This window comes from Tachypleus tridentatus, chromosome 7 (genome assembly GCF_004210375.1).
Source record: "Tachypleus tridentatus isolate NWPU-2018 chromosome 7, ASM421037v1, whole genome shotgun sequence".
In the NCBI taxonomy this organism is placed as follows: domain Eukaryota; kingdom Metazoa; phylum Arthropoda; class Merostomata; order Xiphosura; family Limulidae; genus Tachypleus; species Tachypleus tridentatus.
In genome coordinates this window covers 65,677,582-65,700,451 of record NC_134831.1, presented here as the reverse complement: position 1 = coordinate 65,700,451, position 22,870 = coordinate 65,677,582, and the positions used below count along the sequence as shown (strand labels likewise).

General features: G+C 32.9%; 1 protein-coding gene across 4 annotated transcripts in view; it reads right to left on the bottom strand.

The window, feature by feature from the left end:
• The window catches only part of LOC143255860 (CCR4-NOT transcription complex subunit 6-like), a 79,168-nt gene that overhangs the window by 36,526 nt on the left and 19,772 nt on the right, over nt 1-22,870 (bottom strand). Inside the window, exon 1 of one of the 4 annotated variants that reach the window (XM_076512189.1) lies at nt 10,444-12,202. The exons of 2 other annotated variants lie outside the window; for them this stretch is intronic. In XM_076512189.1, coding sequence (XP_076368304.1) covers nt 10,444-11,899 — 1,456 coding nt within the window. In that variant the 5' untranslated portion in view covers nt 11,900-12,202. Of the gene's footprint in view, nt 1-10,443; nt 12,203-22,870 lie in introns of those variants that run through there. One more of the 4 variants, XM_076512188.1, reaches the window with a different exon arrangement.

Here is a 22,870-nt window from a genome sequence, read left to right as displayed (position 1 = left end):
TTACTGAAGAAGTCTTAAGAGGTGACATCGACCACAGCGTTATGGTGCAATTCAAATTTATTAAATCACATTTAGACCTTATACAATAATCACCTTTTAAGCATTATATAGAAAACCACTGGAATTATTCTATTAAATGTGTAAAAAGCTCGCTTTCTACGTTGTAGCGCACAGAACATTTCAACCTAGTAGTATGGAAGAGTACAATGAATTCAATACTTAAGCTAGATTCCTTCTTATTTAAAAACAAATATTTATTTAAAGATTTATAATAGGTAGACCAGTCGAGATCCGCTTCTAAGGGAATTCTATTTACTATACCGTTTTATTTGGCTTTGAGTACACGTGAATGAAACACGAGACAATATTGCAACCATAGACAAACATGTATTCAAATCGTCAAGAAGACAGTGAAAACAGATAAACAAAGAGAAAAACACTTCTTGACCCGAATAAATCTCACTTCTGTCTACAAAAAACTTCCTGCAACATCCATGGAACTGTGTATTAGAAACGCCCAAGGGGTAGGAAATAGCGATAGTCAAACGTGTCAGGCCGATGACCCAAGAACTGATATGTACAATATGTTGGTCAAATCAAACCAGGAACTAACGTTGAAACACACATTGTTTTGGTGTGGTCAAGCCAGAGCATGAACAAGGAAGTGGATTATTCAATAAACAGTGTCCACAAACTCTACAACGTGAGCATTCTAAATAAAATTCAACGAAACTAATCAGAGTTGTTAAAACTACCATGACGTCATGGTCGGTTCAACACTAACTAAATTTGGAACGCTTTGTTGGCATTTCCAAGACAACCGTCAGGTAAAAGAAAAATGTTTTCAGAATAGATGGAACTAGTACAATGTTGGGAGATAAATGCAAGACGATAAAATCACTGTAAAAACATAATATTGAAACATGTTATTTGTTATTAAGTACAAAGCTACACAAAGGACAAGTCCGCAGACGTACATGTGTCACTGAAGTACCATTAACGTAAATTTATTTTATTTAGAGAAGTTATATGCAACAGTTTTCGTCGGGCTTCCCAAGGAAAAGTAGTTTGAGAAAATACACCCGCTTCTCTTTAAACGTTGTATTTTGACAGCAATTTTAGTTTCAAAGAATATAAAGTTTCAAATGTTCATAAACAGTAGACAAAAGTGTTAATCGCTCACAGAGGATGTTCTATTCGATTTTTAATTTCAATGCTGCTACAGTTCGTTAACATTAGCGGCACCAGGATATTTTCGTTGGGAGGGAGGGGGGAGGCTGAGGTAAACTGTGGAGGGGCTTCCCAAAATGCCATCAATATGAAGTATAGATGGTAAATTATAATAATGTAAATATCAAGGTACATTTCAGAAAGGTGTGCTATTTTGAACTGGGTTTTCAATGTAGTTTTCGTTGGAAACTCATACTCTGATTAATAATTCATTATTACAAATTAGAAATAATCTGTTTATGAAAATATGCGTATATGTAAAAGAGGAAGCTCACCTAAATTCCACCCAAGGTAATACATAATAATAAAGTAAATCAAGATTAGCTTAGAATGAACATTTAATATACCATTAAGAGTAAAGCTACAAATCAAAAGAAATATAACAAAGACATAGTTTACATAGCAAAAACGAATTATCCCATGTGAATTTAATACACCCTGAGGAAAAGTAAGGTCACTATTAGGCTAACTATCTTTCATCTTAATGAAGACGTTGAGTTCTACAGATCTATGTCTCTTTGATGTTAATTGTTAAGCAACAACAATGATTGTGTTTTCCATATTTTATGAATATATGTAGGTAACAATAGTGGGGGGCTGAGGGGGACTCGGTTCATTGGGGGAGGGAGGGCTCAAGCACGTTCAGCTAACACCAGAAGTCACCAATCATAAAAAAATTACTTTAAAAACAGGACGAGTCAACAGCTTAGCGTCAGCATTGAATTTTGAAAGACGTTTAGTTAAAGTTAACAACAGGAAACTGTTTGGTTGAAAATTTCCAAATACTTCTAATACGTACACATGCAAGGAAAGCAATGCTTGTAAACGTTACATCTTTATTTTATTTTTTTTAGCGAAAAGAGGAAATACATCCAAGATTAAAGTACAAGGTAACCTGGAAATAACCGTACACTACCTACTTTGTAGTTTGACAAATCTTATACTTTAGGTTTTACATATTAAAAGCTCGTTTCGTTTATTTCTTGCAAGAAATACATTTGAATAAACCAGAATATAGTCAAATATAAATCCCCCAGAAAACTTAGGCACACAAAAAAAATTTCATTGGACTAAAAGTTTTAAGTGTAAACCAAGCGGGTTAAAAACATTTCATCTACTGATAACGATACACAGGGCCCGGCATGGCCAGGTGGGTTAAGGCGTGCGACTCGTAATCTGAGGGTCGCGAGTTCGCATACCCGTCGCACCAAACATGCTCGCCCTTTCAGCCGTGGGAGCGTTATAATGTGACGGTCAATCCCATTACTCGTTGGCAAAAGAGTAGCCCAAGAGTTGGCGGTGGGTGGTGATGACTAGCTGCCTTTCTTCTCGTCTTACACTGCTAAATTAGGGACGGCTAGCACAGATAGCCCTCGAGTAGCTTTGTGCGAAATTCAAAAAACAAAACAAACGATATACAGGTTATCATACGCGATAAAAAGACTTCTGCTGCATGCTGTTTTTAACCAGCACTGCGTGATGTTAACAATAAGCAACATGAAAAAATTATCTTTTGGAAAATGCTTTACATTTTTGGACAATAAAATTGGCGTAACACAAAAACTAGCGCAAAAAAATAAAGTTATATATATTGGAAATATAAGATAAAATGCAAAAGGTATAATCCTAAAGAAAATATAATACCAGGTAATGACAAATAAAACAAACGCGAACAATATGTATTCAGTAGGCATTGGCGGGTAACCCTGGAAGTTTTAAGCCCATGATGTCCAATCTTTCATTCACTCTTCACAGCACTTGTGGTGAGGAACAGTGAAAGTAACCCACTTGCAATAGTTATGTCATAGAATGTTATTATAACAGCATAACAGTAAATAATTTATAGTTAGTAAAATAATGGTAACCTAGTTCTGATTCTTAATGGCTTCGATAAAAATTACAGTTCATCAATTTCGCTGAAACAGTTTATTCATGTATTTAATGGTTTAGTGTTTCTACCGCTATTATATCATATCTCAGCCGGCCCTACGAGTTATGGTATTTGGGAAAAGCCTCGACAGCATCATGTATGGCCGATACAGTATAACTGATACATTATTATAGTTTCTTTTATTTCACTCATAAGTTTTTACAATTATAAAATAAATAATAAACAAACCAAACAAGGCAACGCCTCTTCTCATGCAATATACCCCATTACCAATTAAAAAAAAGAAATACATTTACCTTGTCAATTTGTCTTAGTTCAAAGTAACACAATAGGCAGTTTGCAGAGATACCAACTATTTCAAATGACTGAGCGTAATAATTGTAGACAGAGCCCTTTATCATTTGTGGCTACTAGGCCTGACCAATGTCTCTAAGCTGCTTACTATTATATTATTATTATATCTATTATTATTTATTACTGCTATAGATTGCTCATTTATAACTATATTTTTTCGCTATAACAGTCTGGGAATATTTTTCTGAATAGATGTCTTGCATGATCGGCTACAGCTAGGGGTAAATTATGAGCAATGACGAATTGAGTAAACATCACTTTTGCATTTATGGTTTCATATTCTGAATTCTTACTCATAAATGTCGCTATCTGCATCGTTTTTGTCTTCGCCTTGGCCTTTTGTTGGTGAGATGCCGATTTTGTATGTCTGGAACAATCGTTTATCCCGCCATGCACCACAGAATTCGATGTGACAAACTGTACAAAACGCATGACTATCACTGACTTTTGATGCAATGACCGGATATTTTGCACTATACTCTTTTCTAAATTTTTGATTCACAGTTTTAGTCCTTTTAGATTTGCCAGAAACAAGACAATCTGGTGAACGAGGCCTTTTTTTTTTTTTCACCTTGTGAACGATCGCAGTGGTGTTTCTATGCCGCTAAGAAAACGAGAAATACCCATCTACGCGAGCGCTGATTAACTAACAAGCACTGATGACGTAACTATGGATTCCTCCACGTACCCAGTATGGAGAAGCACCGCACGCAAACTATTGGTAAACGTCGGAGATACAAATATTTTTTTATTATTTCAAGCACAAACATGATTATCGCAAGTAGCCATTTGGACCATGTATTTTATTTATCATCAAAATTTATTTGTATCTCACTAGAAATTTTCATTCATTCCTTTCAAGCCCTGGGGGAACAATTTATCACTCTTTTGTATAGGCCTATATAATATATATTACTTTGGGAGTTGCAAAAAGTCGTAATATTTGTCTGCATGAGCGTATAGTCGTAATGTATACACCAAAATCGTAATGATTACGTTCAAATCGTAACGGTTGGCATCTCTGAGTTTGCGCTGTGTCTGGATGGATAATGAGCCTTGAAGCTCAACGTTATAAGCCGTGAAACTTTTGCCATAAAATAAGCAATAACAAACTCCCTAAATACTTTTTATATTCGCAGTAAATCACGCTCCACTTTGTAAATATTTTCTGTAAACCTTCGTGTTCTCTTTTCTTGTTTCTATGATCAAACGCAATACCGACAATACTTTTACTGAATGTGTTTTTCATGAGCAGTATGTTTTTAAGAGACCCTGTGACTAACAATATCATGGATCCGAAATGTGGCGCATAAACGGTCAAGAGTGAATGTCATACACACTACCGTAGTAATGTTTTCGTTAGTGTGTGTGTGTATTCATAAAACGCTGCTATTTATGCTATCAGATTTTTACGTTTACAACTTGAGTAATTTCCAAATACAATAGTTTATAAAAACAATAATTAGCACGGAAAAACTACTTTGAAATATAAGCCCAAAGACTGCGATATACTCGGTTTGAAGACTTTAAAAATAATATTAAGTAGAAAACTACTGGCTGGGATAATCATTAAAAAACACGAATTTAAGCCTCTTATGAAGGTGTCATATTTATAAAACTGCATCTATAAGTTCTTCATGTTTTGATAGATTTACATTTTTCACTTTCATACTGAACCCATTTGTGGTATGTTCTCCGCACGTGTTTATTTATGATGGTTCAAAAAATTGTGTTTTAAATTTTTCACGCAAAATAACGGAAAGGGCTTTCTGTGTATAACACGCGCCAACTACTGATTGAACGAATAATGGGATTAAACCAACAAGCGTATCCACACCCACAAAACCAATGTACAAAATGCGTTTTTCTTTTTTGGGGGAAGAGATGCAAATTACAAACCCTAGGAATTACATTCCCAGCAAGCTAACAGCTACGTAGGAAATCTTGTGACGTAGCGGGAAGTGGTCGTCAGAACAGGGGTATTTTGAACTGGGGTCTTTCTTCATTTCTTTTCTGAAAGATTTATTGTGATGCGATTTCTCAACTTGTAGTACCTTTCATTAATTGTATGTTATTTCGATGGATGTAAACGTATATCTTGTGAGATTTGTATAACTTTTCAATTTCTCTCTTATTACAATAACCAAAGTGGATGAAAAATATAAAAAGTAAATCTTGCTTTATTTGCACAATTTCAAAAGGAAACAGATCTGAAAAATACCATTACACAAGATATAGTGAATGATACGTGACATTATCTACTGTATTGGACGATAAGGGAAGCATATCTCATGATTTCGACACCTTACTGTCAGTAATCACATGGCAACCCGAGTCATTCTTAACACTAACAAACTTCTATAATGGCAAAGTCATTCACCTCTTCTATCTTTAAGTTAGTATATTTGTCCCTCAGTAACACAGAACTTTTTCACTTAATGTTCTTTAAACTTGTTATTGAAGACAGATAAAGATAACAACTTCTTACACACACTATTAACATTATCAAATTAAACACAATTCATTTAATGAGGATAATTTCCCGGTACGCCAAGTCGTATCACTGTTTGCACAAAACATAATGCACCAACGACTACAAAATGTAAATGGCACTAGGGTGTATCGAGGAAAACCAGAAACCACCAGGGAAGTCAGGACAGCATGTAACTTACAGTGAACATTTAATAAAGACAGTTAATGAACCTAACAGAGAAGGCAAAACTTTCTCAACCACACTCAATACTTCGATATTAAACACACAGAACACGAAATATAACTTTTCACATGATAGCTTCTCAAGAAACTGGAGAAAGAATTAGAGCATGCAGTTCACTAAACGTTTTATTTTTCTTTGTTAAGAATACCAGACAACGCCTCTAACATAAACGAATATCAGATAAGAATTGAAATCCTGTTATACATATGTGTGTGTGTTTTCTTAGAGCAAAGCCACACCGGACTATCTGCTGAATCAACCGAGGGAAATCGAACCCCTGATTTTAGCGGGGGACTATTATACATATATATATATGTACACACAATTTTATATTATATTCATGCACAGACATATACTCTCGTAAATATTATAGTTCGCTTCACATGTTTTTTCCATATTTCTTTAATATGTAATTTATCCTTTCAATACATATTACGACCTCACTCAAACACAGCAAAGAATGGATAATAAAATAGCTTTGTCCTGGCGGCTGGTGAAATAATAAATTAAGAAACGTTACAATAAAGTTCTGTTGTTGTTGCTTAACAATAGCATTGAATACATCATTACATATAATTATCTACAACTCTAATATTAGTGTGGGCAGGGAACTATTGTTTTCTTTATGATATACCAAAGGTGCAAACTAACTGATGCAATGTGGCGTATATAACCAGGGATTTATTTACAATTACACATGAAGACTTACTGCCATCCAACAAACAATCGTGTTAGATGTTTAATGATGGAATTAATTATTTGAAACGACTACAATGTCATAATATTAAGGACTTATGCCAAGTGTTGTTGACACTTACGTCGTAACAAATTCCTTGACGAAGTTGATACTGAAAAAGAAACTAATTATGCATAACAGAAGAGAACTGTGTTGTAGCGATGTAAAAAGTAATCCCTAATACAGTAAGTGACGAATAGTTTCTATTACTGACTTTATTATAAGTCGTAGACAGAGAACAAAGCCTGAGAAAAGAAACAACTTTCACGGATTGCCCCTTTTTGTGTTATGCTCAAGGTAAACAAGGTATCTCTGCGCTGTGTCGAAATGAGAAATTTAGCATTAGGTCTAAGATTACATTATGCAACACAAATTTTATTCCTGGATAGTATGTGTTATTTCTTAATTGCTCGTAAAAGTTCAGAAAATTGCCATTTACTTTAGACATAAGCAATTGGGAAATAACACTTTCTGCCCAGAAACAAGAAAAAGTAAAAATTTTGTTACATAGTGTTATCGATGAGCCACTGAAGAAACGCAATTTATAAGTTCAGAAAGCTTGGGGTCTGCAAAACTAGTTATACATAAAATAATGAATGTTTATTTTATGGCACCTGTAGAATAAGAAATTACCTATCACTCAGATCTCCTTCCGAAAGTAAGCTATCAAAAATTTAGCGAAATATGTAAAATGCACTTTAAATGTTACTGCGATAATTCAGTTTCCCTGTGTATCAACGTAAATTTATTTTTAATTGTGTAATAAATATACATGAAACTCCAAAAAATGCTCCACTGTGTCCTACTTGGCTTTTTCTGAACAAGTTCACGTAAGGTACCGAAAATGTGGTGTTCAACCAATCACTGCTAATAGAAGCTCTGGTTTGGCGTTTTATGGCGCAAAGCAACTAGGCTATCTGCGCTACTAATAAAAGCGTACCAAACAACTTGAGGGAAATATTTTTTTAAGTTATTTGTGGCAAATACTGAAAAAATATAAGCACTTGCTTTACTAAAGTAAAAAATAAACTGATAATGAATCCTTTAGGATTCAGGACTGTTTCTCAGTTGTACATATTTCCGTGCACTGTTATTTTTGTCAAATTTATTTTCTAAACTTGAAGTTATTTGCTTAGTAAGACAATTTTGTACAACCATGTAGTTTTTACCAAAACGTCGAGCTGGCTAACTTATTTTCCTGCCACTACTACAAATAATGATTATAATGTATTCGACCCTATAACACACACACACATTAAAACTGCATAATACACTTTTGAATTTCAGGTTGTAATTTCAAATACACACATATATACACACATACATACATATATATATTAGCTCATGCTACAAGTAGTAGGGCCTATACCTCTTGTTGCTAATAAATGCCCTAACTAAATGGATGACGAGAGGAAAGGTTTATTTCAGATTATCATTCCAGTACTCTTCATTACCGATGATGAAAGTTATTTATTCAAATAACACAGCAAAAAGAAAGCACGCCATCACATCATGACCAAGTAAACTCGATATTCGAACAATGTCAGCTTTCACAACTCGGATAGTTTTACAAGTGTTGGAAGAAATGACGAATTTTTACAATTATGGCAACATATTAACAGTATTAAACTTTTGGCAGCTTAAATGAAGTTTAAACGTTTAGGTTAAAATCACTTCCATATGAAAGTCACTTAACTTCGAGTGCAAAAAATTCTAATCTTTAATAATTCATAGTAAACAATTCAAGAAGCTAGCATTTATAAAAAAAATTAATAATAATAAGACTAAAAAAAAAAAGGCCTAACGCATGCTAAGCCTACTTTGGACTCGTCATAATGTACATTTTAATGACTAACGTTTCTAAAGGGTAACTATTTTTCCGGTATATATATATATAAATACTTAATAGCAGATCCTGTTTTTACTTGGTCACCTTCAGAAATTCAAAACCACGTGCAACTATATATACACATTCGATTGTTCATCGTAGAATTCAAGGATCCACTATTAATTAACGATGAATAAGTGACGACGGATCACTGGTGTATTTTCGTTTATTCTTAGATTGTAAATGTGCTGATGCTACTACTGCACAACTGTCATGGAAGAAAATGTTTACTTTTAATGAAGACCCGACAGTCTAGTATAAAAAGAAAAAGAACACTGAATAAAAACAAATAAGGTGATATAAAAAAAGTAAATATAGTAACACAGGGACACAGAAACAAAAATTATAAATGTTTAGCATGGAAAGCAAGTTATTAAATGAAGCAACTATTGTTAAATCTAATGCACAGGTATTTAATAATAGGACATTAATACTGGAGTACTTAGTAGTTTTAAAGAATTTCTACAATACTTTTTTTTACTCATATCCAAAAATCGCTTTGAAATCTTTGAGATTTATATCAGCTAATTATCATGTTATCTAACTGACTATGTGTTTTAATGAATTGTCTATCTTGCTAAGATTTACAACTAATTTCCATGTTATCTAGCCAACTATACATTTTGCTAAATCACTTTCAAATATTGGTAAGACTAATACAAACTAATTACTGTGTTATATCTAGCCAACTACACACTTTGATATATCACTTTGAAAACTTGCTCAGATTTATATCTACTAATAACATTATCTAGCTGACCATACTTTAGAATGCCATTTTGATTTTAATTGATAGAACAAAATTATTTATCATGCACATATCACTACTTTAAATTCTGCTTCTAGCCATGTAATTTTCTACCGAGAAGCTAAGTGTTGCCTTTAAATCTTCTTCCACACACTTGTACAATTCTGTGTCTATATATGTCTGTAATTATAGATACCCAGAGAACTCAATCACCATTTCTATTAATCTGAATGGAAATTTGATTTCACTCAACATAGTTCAGAAGTTTATCTTATGTTGAACATTTAACAGTATGTAGATAAATGTGGTTAGCTTTTACCTTCATACAAATTTCTGTTGAACACTTTTCTTTAAAACTCGCTATATTTACAGTAATTCACAGTTAGTATGCAAAGTGTAAATTTTCTTTCAGAACCCTACTTGAATACTTGCCATTTCCACAAATAGTACAGACTTATGGATAACTAGGGCAAAACAGTTAAGCTTATATAGAATTAGAGTTAGTTTACTTCATGGTTTTGCAACTGTTAGTAGCATAAGTCTTGTTGAGCAGTTGTACAAGTGCTATTTTCATATTTTCTTACTGAGATTCCCATTATGTTGGGAATGGTCCATGATATGCACTCAAATGTTGATTATTTATAACTTTTGACAAAATAACTTACTGGGACAATACACAAACACACAGGAAACTTTAGAATTGTGTACTATACATATAATTTGTATTTTAATGCACTCAATAAAATTATAATAAGGATTTTTAAAATATAAAATGAAAATTTATAGGCTGCTGACTTGGTTACCATTTTTCAAAAATACTTCAATATGTATTCATAGTACTGTTTACGAAAGATAGTTGAATAAATAAGGAATAACTTACTAGAGCTGATATAAACATGAGATGAGGGTTCTGATCCTGAGGTAATGTAGGTGTCAAATCTATCTCCTATGCTCATTTCATCTTCTTTGAACAAACTCAACCTGGGACGAGAAGTCATTTTCAAATCATTACTTTCATAATCTGATGTAAAAAACTGAGACTGGTCCTCAGACTCTAGTTCAGCAGTTGATATACGAGATCCCTCTTTTGTTAGCTGGCCCAATGGGTCCTGTTCTGCCATTAGAAACAGGGCAGATGACAAATTTTCGAAATATTCACATTCAGAATACAGTGGTGTAAAATGTGGATAACAAACTTTATGATGAGAAACTGAACTGGCCAAAACTGATGGACAATCTGATGATATTGAATTAACTGTTACTGAGTCATCACCAATTAGATTTTGTGACTGTAAAGTTATAGTGGTATGATCACTTAAATTAGCTGTCAGCACTTTGTTGGCTCGACTTTTAGACATCTTTTCACTCACCAGACTTTTTATATTTTTAAAGTCATTGTCACTAAGTTCTACTTCATGCATTTTAGCTTGAGTTTCTTGAGAATCATAATACTTGTAGCACAATGGTTGGTAAGGCTTCAATGTTAAAATACCACAACGACTACAGATTTGATCTTGAAATGTACACATATTCTTATCCTCCCTTAAGCGTTTGTGTGGTTTTACAATTTGTGGCAAACAGTTATTTGTGATATCAAAGGAATTTTTCCACATGAAATCTAGAGAATTACTTTGTCGTACTTGGCAAGCTAGTTTAGGTATGTATTTGTAATGAGACTCATTACTAATAAATGACATTTCCTCTCGAAACTGTTGCTCATCCAATGATGTAGGATGTGAAAATATCAAAGGACTTACTGCCTTTATAGCATAACAGTCTTCAGGTGAGTAGAAACTACAAAAATTGTGTCCTTGTACATCATCCAAATTCCTAAACGAAGATATTTCTTCTTTGTCTTCTTCTGTAAATATTGGAGGAGTTTCTTGCACATTTATGTCATTAACATCAAGATAAGAACTGATAGGTATGGGATAGACATTAGAATAAACGTTCTCTTCTAATGACCAAGGAATGCCATATTCATGGGTTTGAGTCAAATACTTTTCACGATCATTCATTTTAGACGATTCATAACTACATTGATCATGGCCATTTAATAAACCACTTGCCAAACTTACCAAGGGAAATCCTGTCCAGATGAAATAGTTTAGATTGGAATGACGGAACTGAGGTATGTGACTATTACTGTATTGATAGTTGCACACAGGTAATTCGTGGGTATTCCATAATGCTCTTGCACTTTGAGAACCTCCATTCCCCAAACGTCTTCTTAATTCAGGTGGGTGCAATTTCGTCTTTCCTTGTGTTTGATGACTTATAAGATTTGATCCTAAGAATCTCTGCAAGTCATCTGATGCTATAAGATGTGGACCCATAGTTTTCTACAGTAGTGTTTATTAACGATACGTTCTAAAGATTCAGCGTAGAAGACATCAAACACTGACTTAAAATATTCTAATTTCTTAAAGCAGGGATAACCAATAAAAAGATGGTTTGTTACACTAACCACTGGTTAAAAATACACCATCGTCACTACTCAGCTAACAAAGCAACAAGTGACGGTAAAACAGATTACTCCTCCAAGTATCTATTTTACAGTCAAAACTGCGTTTTGTTCGAGTGAATAAAGCCAATTTGCAATAAAAGCTTCACTTTAACGTCTCTTTACAACCATCAATAAATAAAACTATTTATTTACCTTATCAGTAACGTCTTTGTAAATGCTCTTCTACGTTATACTATACGTCCCAATACCAGGTCTGTTTACGTTTAGCACGTGTGCAACAGACTGATCCTACGAGTCATATTTTGTGACGCTCTACTACCACAGATCACGTGTACAAGGCTTACGCAAGTATCCTGTGTTTAATTTGAATATTCTACAGTTAGAAAAAGATCTAAACAAAGGGATGCATATTTTTACGATAAACAACGTTACAGCAATAATACAAACATGCGCGTATTGATAAGATAGTATAGCCATTTTTTTTTAACAAATAGCGAGCAAAAAATAACTTACACTTATATGAACACGTTGATGACAGGAAAAAAATATTATAAAGCTACCACTACAATTATTTAATTACAATGAATGTAATATCTTTGACGTTAAAATATGCATTATTTTAGGTTGTTTTTGTTTATTATGGACATTCGCGAATGAATATCTGCGTTAGCGGTACCTAAGTTTCAAGTTAGTCAACAGTATCTACCACACAATTCTTGGCATTTATCTCACTTTTATTCCATTACTTGCTAGTTAGTCACTAGAGGTTTATATATACATGTGTAAAGCTACACTAGTTTGACATCGTACATGCAACTATCGTATGAGAAGTATAACACCTGCCATCTTGACAATAATATTTTTTGTCACAACTGTAATCCTTCCTCAAGGCTATAATTTCTATGATTTTAAATGGTAACGACAGAAACCTTCGTTTTAAACTTGGCAGCAGCTTTCCCTAATCTCATTACATCACCACAGTAAACGAGGTATGCACATTTTATTACTCCTATACAGATGTTTATGGCGATTTCCAGAGAAATTAAGCACACTGTTGACTATTTTGCTTATCTGAGCTTTACACCCGTTTGTATAACCTAAAGCCGATTTTAATTAAAATTTACTCTGGTTTTATAGTAACAAAATGCCTATTTTAGAGAAGAAATTTTAAAACGATTTATGTATCTTAAGTTGAACCTTTTCAACAACTAATTTTTTTCCTGCCGTGTACCAGTTAACAAAATTACGGTCTATATATTAGTGTTATACTTCCAGACACCCAGTTAGTGTCAGCAATCAAATCTCATTGGCATATGTAACACGCTAGATTAAGTTTTTATTAGGACTAGCCATATCTTATTATCATTCCACGAAATGTTACCATTCAATATTTATAAGCTATATGCCCAAAATCCACATCCGCTCTCCACTCACCCTCTGATACAGTCAATAACAAATCTTATCTACCTCTAAACTGATGGAATATGGGAAATGCAAAGCAATAACAAGTAATTACTGTAGCATTTCTGTTGTGAGGAACATGTACACAGAAGTAAATACAAGTTTCAGAAGACAGATTAAAAACATACACAAAGATGAGCAAAGTGGAATTCTGCTCAATTTCACGTGAATCACGTAATTTGTTTGAATAAATTTTGCAGATGGCAGGAAAAACGAATATAATTTGGAATACAACAAAAATATATGAAAAAAAGTACTTCAAAATTGTATTAAAAAGCACGTGCATATCAATAAATATGCTGGTAAAGTTCAAAGATGTATTTTTTGGGAAAGAGCAAATAGGAAAATTCACCCAGTGCTTAATACTGTACAAATCTAGTTGAGAACAATGTGTAAAAAAAGCATACTCTTTCACATTTAAAACTGCAACTTATAACATTCTTTGTTCATTCATTCAACAAGAAATAGATCACTAGATGCATCATAATTTAGTGCATAATTTAATTTATTCAAAAGAACAAGTTCTAACTGTAAAATATGAGGAAGGTAGCTTGCAAAAGGTAATCTAACAAATTAATAGCCTAAAAAGTTGAGATTAAAAAAGGACCAATCGAAAAATAGGTAGAAAACTACTGTAGTACAGAAAACATGGATTTGTTAAGCCATACTTTAAACTTCAATAACTTGTATCAGAGGACACCTTTATAAGAAAAGCTTCTCAGAATGGATATATTAAAATACAACTTGAATTTTAATCCCCATGTGTTTTTACTATTATAAGCCTTTTACTTTTAGCACAAAGCTTCACAGTGCAATACTTGCAGCATGCCCAATATGAGGATAGTGTTATATAGTTATAAGGCCTCCAAATCTCTGCTGAGCCAAGTATTTAAAGTTTGAATAGCTATAAAAAGTCCAACACAATAAATTAGGTTCTAAAGATAAGGGGTTTAAGTTTCAAACATATACCTGAATACATTACCAAATAAAAGTGGTGTTTAAAAACCTAAGAATTAGCCTCACTGTTATCATAGCACTGTGCACAGCAGTGGAGTTTTTTCAGCAACTGTCAAATGTGTTCCTTAATAAATTAGATAATACATATTAAAATATGCAAAGTACAATGCACAAAAGTATTGTACATAAAACACAACAATATGTAGAGCATTTTGTTTTAAATACATCGAGCAAATAAAATTATGGAAACATTTTGTTATGAAATTTCAACATTATAGTAAATATCTACTGTTCCTTTAAAAGTGTGTTATTAAACTGTAGAACTCTACTGATGTATGAAAATATATCTGAATAAATGAAACTATTCAACTTAACTCTGATAGCATTGCACAACAATTTTTTTGAAAAGTTTTTGCTGATTGTGACAGGTACCTGGTGGGTATGCACAAATAGTTTTGGTTTTGCTACATCAAATAGGAACTCTGAGAACTAGACAATTAATTGTTTACCAGCAATAACGTATTTAATTACGTATATGTTTCTAATACGCTATTAAGTTCAACATAATTAAAAGTGTTTTGCTCCTGATATTCGTTTGTATTCAATGTCCGGTGCATCACGTTGCAGTGTACAACAGTAGTCAGCAAGCACTGACGGATTCCAGTTGCCCTGATATCGTTTTTCCATTGTAGCAATGTCTTGGTAAAACTGAAGATTTCAATGAAACAGTATGTGGTGGGTAAATTTGGATGTGATTTTTGCAATCAGCAGCCAAAAATCTATAAGGAACACCCAACAGTGTTCAAAAAGCAAAAACTTTGTTGTGCAGTGTAGTGTAATCACAAAATCCAGTGATTTTTGTAAAACATTTGATAAGCCTATTAACAAAATTTAACTAAGATTTATTTGAATATCTGAAACCATATTAGCCTAACCTCTCCTAACACGTGCATAACTGAATATTGTGTTTGGATTATTTTGGGTTGCATGGTAATGTTTATTTTTTAAAAAATGATATAATGTGGGATTTATATGCTTTACCTTAAATTGAGTATTTGTATAAATATATACATGAATAGTCAAATAAGCATCATTATGATATAAATTTATATTTGCCATAAAAAACACTGCCAGAAGTGGACTAAACAGATCATTTTAATCGCATCACTGAGCTAAGAAGGTGGTGTTTTTAATTCTGAATTGGCTTACAAATCTTTATAGTTTCAAACCACTTTAACTGTAGAAAAATGGAGACAAAACAAGGAAGCTTCTTGTCTTTTTACGATTGACATTAGTCAAACAAATTCAAAATTTCTGGTAGAAGGATTATATCTTCCTTAAAAGGAAAGCATTTTATCAATGCTCAAGGCAAGTAAACTCCAATATATCCTTTTTAAATCTTTCACATTCCTATACAGAAAGCTAAAAACAAAGTTTAATCTTTAAATGTGCACTCTGGAGTAACCTGACAGTACACATTTTCTTTAGTCAATTTTCAAGGAATAAAATCATAGCAGTAACATTAAATGATGTACAAGAGACTTACATAACTTAGTAACCAAAATAATGTGAAAAAATTTAAGGTAAAATCAACCATTGTTTCTTTGAATTTCAAGAAAAGCTACACAAGGGCTATCTGCATTAGCCTTCCCAAATATAGCAGTAAAAGACTAGAGAAAAGGCTGTTAGTCATCACCTACCACCAACTCTTGGGCTACTCTTTTACTGACAAATAGTGGGTTTGACTATCACATGGATGAAATGGCAAGCATGTTTGGTGGGATAAGGATTCAAACCCACAACTCGCAAATTGTGAGCTGAGCACCTTAACCACCTCACCAGACAAGAAATAAGCCATTTCTGAGTAAACTTTTTAAAGAAAAAGACTGCAATGGACAACATTTATTTACACATAGTATTAGAAACTATCAATCCATATTCTAATTCAATCTTACAACAAAATTGTTACACACATAAAGCTTGAAATATGCTAATTCTTAAACTGAATTAGCCATCAGAAAGAAAGATAAACAACCCTTAAAAATGCTTTTTTTATTTAAGAAGAAAATGCAAAAGAAACAAGAATTGTATTAATCAATTCAATAAAAATTATAGAAAGGCACAGAAAATGTGATTCTAACAATATTTTATTACACAAGGAAAAGTTAGTGGCTAAGTGTTCTGTCTACAATACATATAATTGTAGTGCACTAGACTAGAAACACAACTGTAAGTTTAACTACATTTGAAGTGTTCTGTACATTAATTATTTGGATTGTTTAATTTTTTTTGTAACTTTCACTACCATGTCCCATTCTAGAGCATTGCCATGGGTACATACAGAATACATTATAAATTCTTCAATTAATATTAACCTCCAGTAAAAACAACATATGTACTAAGATCAAAACAAAAATCAATCTAGCAACTGCTAACTAAATATACTTTCTTTACCTCATGTTTGTTTGAAGTTCAGCACAAAGCTACACAACAGATAATCTGTGCTATACTCACCATGGGTATCAAAACTCAGTTTTTAGTTTCACAAGTCCACAGGCTTACTACTGTCCTACTGAGAATCTCTCACTCTTACTTAAGATTAAATTGTTAATGATATTTTTGACCTTTTAGTCTAAAAAGGTGATAGTATGTAAATGTTCCATATTAATATTCAAGTTTTGGAAAGTAATGCATGCATAATCAGTTTACTTCTTACAATCTGAAAACATACTTATCAATGAAATATTTCAGGCAAGTATCCCTAAATAAATCACATTTTGATATCATAAGTAATAGGTAAGATACGAGTAATTACACAATATGACATGCATGAGTAAACTTGATACTTGGAAAAAGTTGTTTACCTGCAAATGTGGAAGTGAAAGAGATAAGATTCAAGCATACAAACTTTTAATCAATACCGATTAGAAGCTCTTTGATATTTAGTTAATGCTGAAAACACATCTTATCTGATCCATATAATGACGATAATTTTGAGCAAACGATTCAATGATCTACTAATATCACGATCATTTAGAGTGAACAAGACTTCTGAATGTTCAAATAGGCACTGAATAAAGTAGTACTGAAAAAAATTCAACTTGCAGATAATTTTAAATAAATGTAAAATTTACAGAATTTTCAGTCTTATATGATTACCAGTGTGTATATAACAATTTTAATGTATAACAACATGTGGTTACCAATGTGTATATAACAATTTTAATGTATAACAACATGTGGTTACCAATGTGTATATAACAATTTTAATGTATAACAACATGTGGTTACCAATGTGTATATAACAATTCTAATGTATATCAATAAATGGTTACCAGTGTGTATATAACAATTTTAATGTATATCAAGATGTGCTTGTCAACAGCACTGAAAATGCAATAAAGTGGTCCTTAGCAGATGGTTTCATTAACTAGAAACTTTTTTTCATAAATATTAAAATGACTGAGGAAAATTGAACTCAATTGCAATCAGTGTTTAACAGCTACTATCACTGTAGCTATGAGTAATCAATCATAGGCATACAACTGTACTGCAGCTCCGTGACACTTAAAAAAAGTGACATTAGAACACTTCATATGAAGTTACTCTGCTCTGAACTTCCTACTTTTCCTGTTGTTACCTGAATTTTGAAAGCAAATTTGATTCATAATATTTTACAGTATGAGACAGAAAGTTTCTACCAATCTTAAGTATTAATTGTTAATAAACATTTTACAATGTATTCTGCATAATACTAAATGAAAAGCATTCCTTTTAATTATTATAGATAAACAATCCAATGTTATTTATGCTTAAATCAGGTTTATCAAATTTATCTACTTTCAGAGCTTTCACTACCTTTTAAAAAAAGCAGTCTTTCTTAAGAGCTCTAGGTCTACATTAGCAAATTTTACAACATTTAAAATTCAAGATCAATGGATGAAAAATTGATATTATATACAATAGGTAAATTATCATAATAACCTCAATCATTTAAGTTACTCTGAAATGCCTTGTAAACAGAAAGAGAATAAAAGATTATTCTAAGTAAAAGGATTTAAAATTGTATGCATATAATTTTTAAGAACATCCTAGTGTCAAATTAAAATTAACTTTTTCATACTTTAGTGGCATAAATCCAATCAGTAAATAAAACAACAGCCATTTTTGTTCAAGTGTTAACATCAAAGATGAAATAATTTACAAAACAAGTTTTTCAAATTACACTAATGTGAACTGCATTACAAACTAACAATTCAATGTATCAGTTACACAATTAAACATTATAATCATAAAAAATTAAGAGTGTACAGAAAGAAATACTTTATTATTCTAATATGTACTAATTAAGACATTCCAACTAAATGCTCATATTCAAATACAGAAGAAATACAGCATTACATGATTCTATATAAAGTTTCCTCTATGTTATTTTAGTCCAACAGGTGCTCAATATTTTGGATAGTATGATTCAAGATAAAGGGATCCTTATAACTAAAATTTCATGACAGTAAAAATTTTGTACAAAGTAGATTTTGTTATAGTGGGAATGATATTTGGTTGCTTACTTGTTTCAGCATAATCCCACATAAGAGACTATCTGCACTCTGCATATCACAAAGAATTGAACCCCAGGTTTAGATTTGTAAATTTATTGATAACCTGCTGGGGATTAGTTCCATTTCCTATTTATTCACCTCAAAAAATTAGAAACAGCAAACCACTTTCTTTGTTTCTCTGCTATGGAGCCTGTAAGTTAATATTTTCCTAAACTAGAAATGTATTTCCAATACTTACCTCCACAGACACTATAGTTATTTCTTGATCTCCAGGGTTTCTACCTTTTTGCCCATCTAAACACTAATCACATTTTTTCCAGTCGTTTATACCCCTCACTTGACTGTACTTGGCAAAATCTAACTTGTAAAATTCTCAACCACCTTAAACATGTCCTCTATCTAGGTATTGTATATACACCTCACTTAGGTAACTCAACACTTTCTCAAGATTTACACCAGCTCTTAGCAGAGAAGCAGAGTGGAAGAGTGCTAGTGGAGGTACATATAATTGGGCATATATTTTCAATTTAAGAAAATTTAACTTCTAAAATATATTTACCATCTGTTGACACTATAGCTAGAAACCCACACTGAGAAGATGAAGGGGCTGGTGCAAGCATGATTCATACAGAAAACATCTGCATCTGCATGGAATAGGGGTGTATAAAGATAACAGGGGTTCACAAGTGGAGGAACTGTACTATATTCAGAACAGGAAGGCTCTTCACCTAGAACTAGTTCTTGTATTAAGGATGGAATAGGATAAGACTAGTCATCAGTATAGGTCAGCCCCAACCAGACAGCTGAGATTCTACAACTTGGTATTGGAATTAAGGGGTCTTGGTCCCATATCTTACATTGGAGACCAGAGCAATTCAACTGCAATATTATATATATAGATATACTTTTGATTGGATCCTAATCAATAGTCATGGAGTGATGCATTCTGAACCATTTTAATCACAATGGGAAAGTGATATTTAAGTGGACAACTTTCACCTACATTTGAAGAAACCTGAAAGTCAACACTCCAGGCTCAGAATGATGGGATAGTGTATGCCTTACTCAACCAAAAAAATAGAATTCATCTGGTCTGGAATTATGAAACCAGATTCTCTCTCCCCACGTGAGCAAGGAGCATTCCACATGCTCAAAGATTTACGGAGATGATGTGGAATACTATGCTCAACCAAGGACTTTGGATGGGAACACTATAAGTTTGGAATTATGAGGATATAGCAGACCTCCTTCTACAAATAATATACTAAACTAACATTGATAAGAACAAAAGACCATGCACAACCAAACCAGATAGCATAGTTTAAAACCCAAATCAGTATCTTGAGTAGGCTAATGCTGTATCCAGGGTCTCAGGTTGGAGAGTCTCCAACTTTGCCTTCTTCTCTAAGAATAGAGGAAAAGCCTTTGTACACCACCCCAGTGATTAAAACTGGTTGTCATAAGAACTCTCTAGCTCCATTAGCAGAATTGGGGTTGGAAGGATAATGTGCACACTGGGGAGTTATGAGAAACAGTGCTCTGCAAACAGTGCAATACATGAACCAATTTCTGCAAATTTTTAAAAGCAAACCAATCCCAATTCATTCAATCCAATGGACCAGCAGAACTGAAATGATAAACCATACTTGCTTAAGAAAAGTTTGCCACAGAGTGGGATCTTGTGAAAAGCAAAGGGACCCTGGAAATAAAAGATTAGATGATGAATAACATTACTAACCCCTTGTTAAAATTTAGCAGATGTGGTAAAACAACTGCAGGGGGTAGTCAAAAACCCTCAGAAGAGAGAACTGTTAGATCATGCAAGTAATGATAAGGGAAAGAATTGGGAGAAGTTCACATAACAGCCCACACAATGTTTTCAAGAGAGTACTTTAACTGGGCATCTAATGACATTGAAGTATGATGAATCTGGTGAGACACGACTTGCAGGAGATTTGTTTCCTGTGACAATAACCCATTGTAGGCAATGTGAATCAATTTGTACAGCTACTTCGTTAAAGTAATGGGAAATAATCCACAGGAAATTAAAGGATTCCAATGAATAAACAATTTATTCTTAGTACCACTAAATGAGTTTGTACAAGACAACACCTGAGGGCACAAACAGGATATAACAGATGATCTGTGTCCAAACAGTCATAAAATGGCTGGAAATTGGACTGATGAACAATTTTTCTCTTTCTCTGGTTATAAAAAAAGATCTATCTGGGTAAAGCAGGAAAAAGTTGGAATGATAGAACCCTGCACACAGGTATTGCAAACAGCTCTCACTGACGATGTCCACTTACCAGCAACAAAAAATACATAATTTAAGTGAAAGGTGACACAAAGAACATGAAGCTAAAGGCTCAAAGGGATGACAAGACAACCCATGTAAAACAACCTTAAAATTCCTAATTGAATAATTAAAAAAAGCTATTTGGGCCAAAGAATGTGAAAAGAGTTGAGTAGACCAGATATCACTGGGAAGTAAAAATCTTTCCTATATTTTGAATACCAAAAACAATCAATAAGGATGCCTTATATAAGACCACAGTCAATGAAACAATACCTCTGTTTTTTTAAATCCAAGTAAAAATATGGGATATTGTAGATACTTTCAAGTGAAATGTGTTGAAATTCCTCTTAATACACCAGTGATAACAAGTATGGCATTTCTGTTGATAAATGACCATAGCTGGTCTATGTAGAGATTTATAGAGAAAACTGAGAAGTTAAATTCTTATGTCAGGTAAAAACAAAACACAATTTCCAAGCATGAAGACTGAGTTTTTGAACATCTGGGTGTAGAATGTCTAATCAATACTGTCTCAACAGAAATAGCAGAAAAAGAAAGTGGTAAAGGTAGACATTCCTGCTGATACCAAAAAAGAAGAAACTATGTTTTAGCTGGCCAACACAATGCAACCAAGAGAACTCAACAGGGAGTGGAACTAGTTACAGTCTAAAATCTGAGCAACAGACAAATGGGGGAGAACAGCATACAGATTTAAACTCACCTAGTCCTGACTGAATGCCTTTACTATCAATGCTTGAAGATGAAATATAAAAAACCAAAACAACTACAGTTGAGAATTCCAATGAGTTGCAAAACCATCAATCATTGGATACACAAACTAAGAGCATAATCACTGAAAATCCTCATCATGTAGCATCCATTCAGTAGGAAGAAACCAGTTGGAACAAGACAAATGATCAGTAATTAAATTCACAATTTCTGAAACATGGCACATTAAAAGCTAAACATATGCAAGTACACTATCTTTGTTTTAATTTTACTTATTATTGAAAATATGAATTTTGAGCAACAAATATTAATGATGCATTTTACCAATTCTACTTAGTTTCCAAAAAAAAAAGAAAAACGAGGACTGAATAATTACTTTTTTTAATTTGATTTATTCGCCAGGTAGTCTTCTAATTTATATATAAAAGCAATATTTGTTTCTAACTCAGCAGTTTTGTTTTTACCTGTACATCAACAGAAATAAAACAGAAAAACTGAGTCACAATTCTACCTTATTTTTTTAATATTTCAAAATTCAGTAAATGCATAACATTATGGAATTTGAGTAGTGCTAATACTTACAAGCAAGCATATACTTAAATGGTGTACTTTAACACCTAATATGCAATTACAGTGGACTCCTCTGATCCAGTTCCACTCCTGTTGTGCATGTGGTGATATCATTCGTTAAAAAGTGCATTAAAGTGATTAATTGTGGCTTGACCATTCAGATCAGTTACTATATCATTCACTTAAAATATGAGGACCTCACTTTGATTTTATTTGTAGGCTATGCAAAAAAAAAAGTAATACATAAAAATTTACATCCAACTAG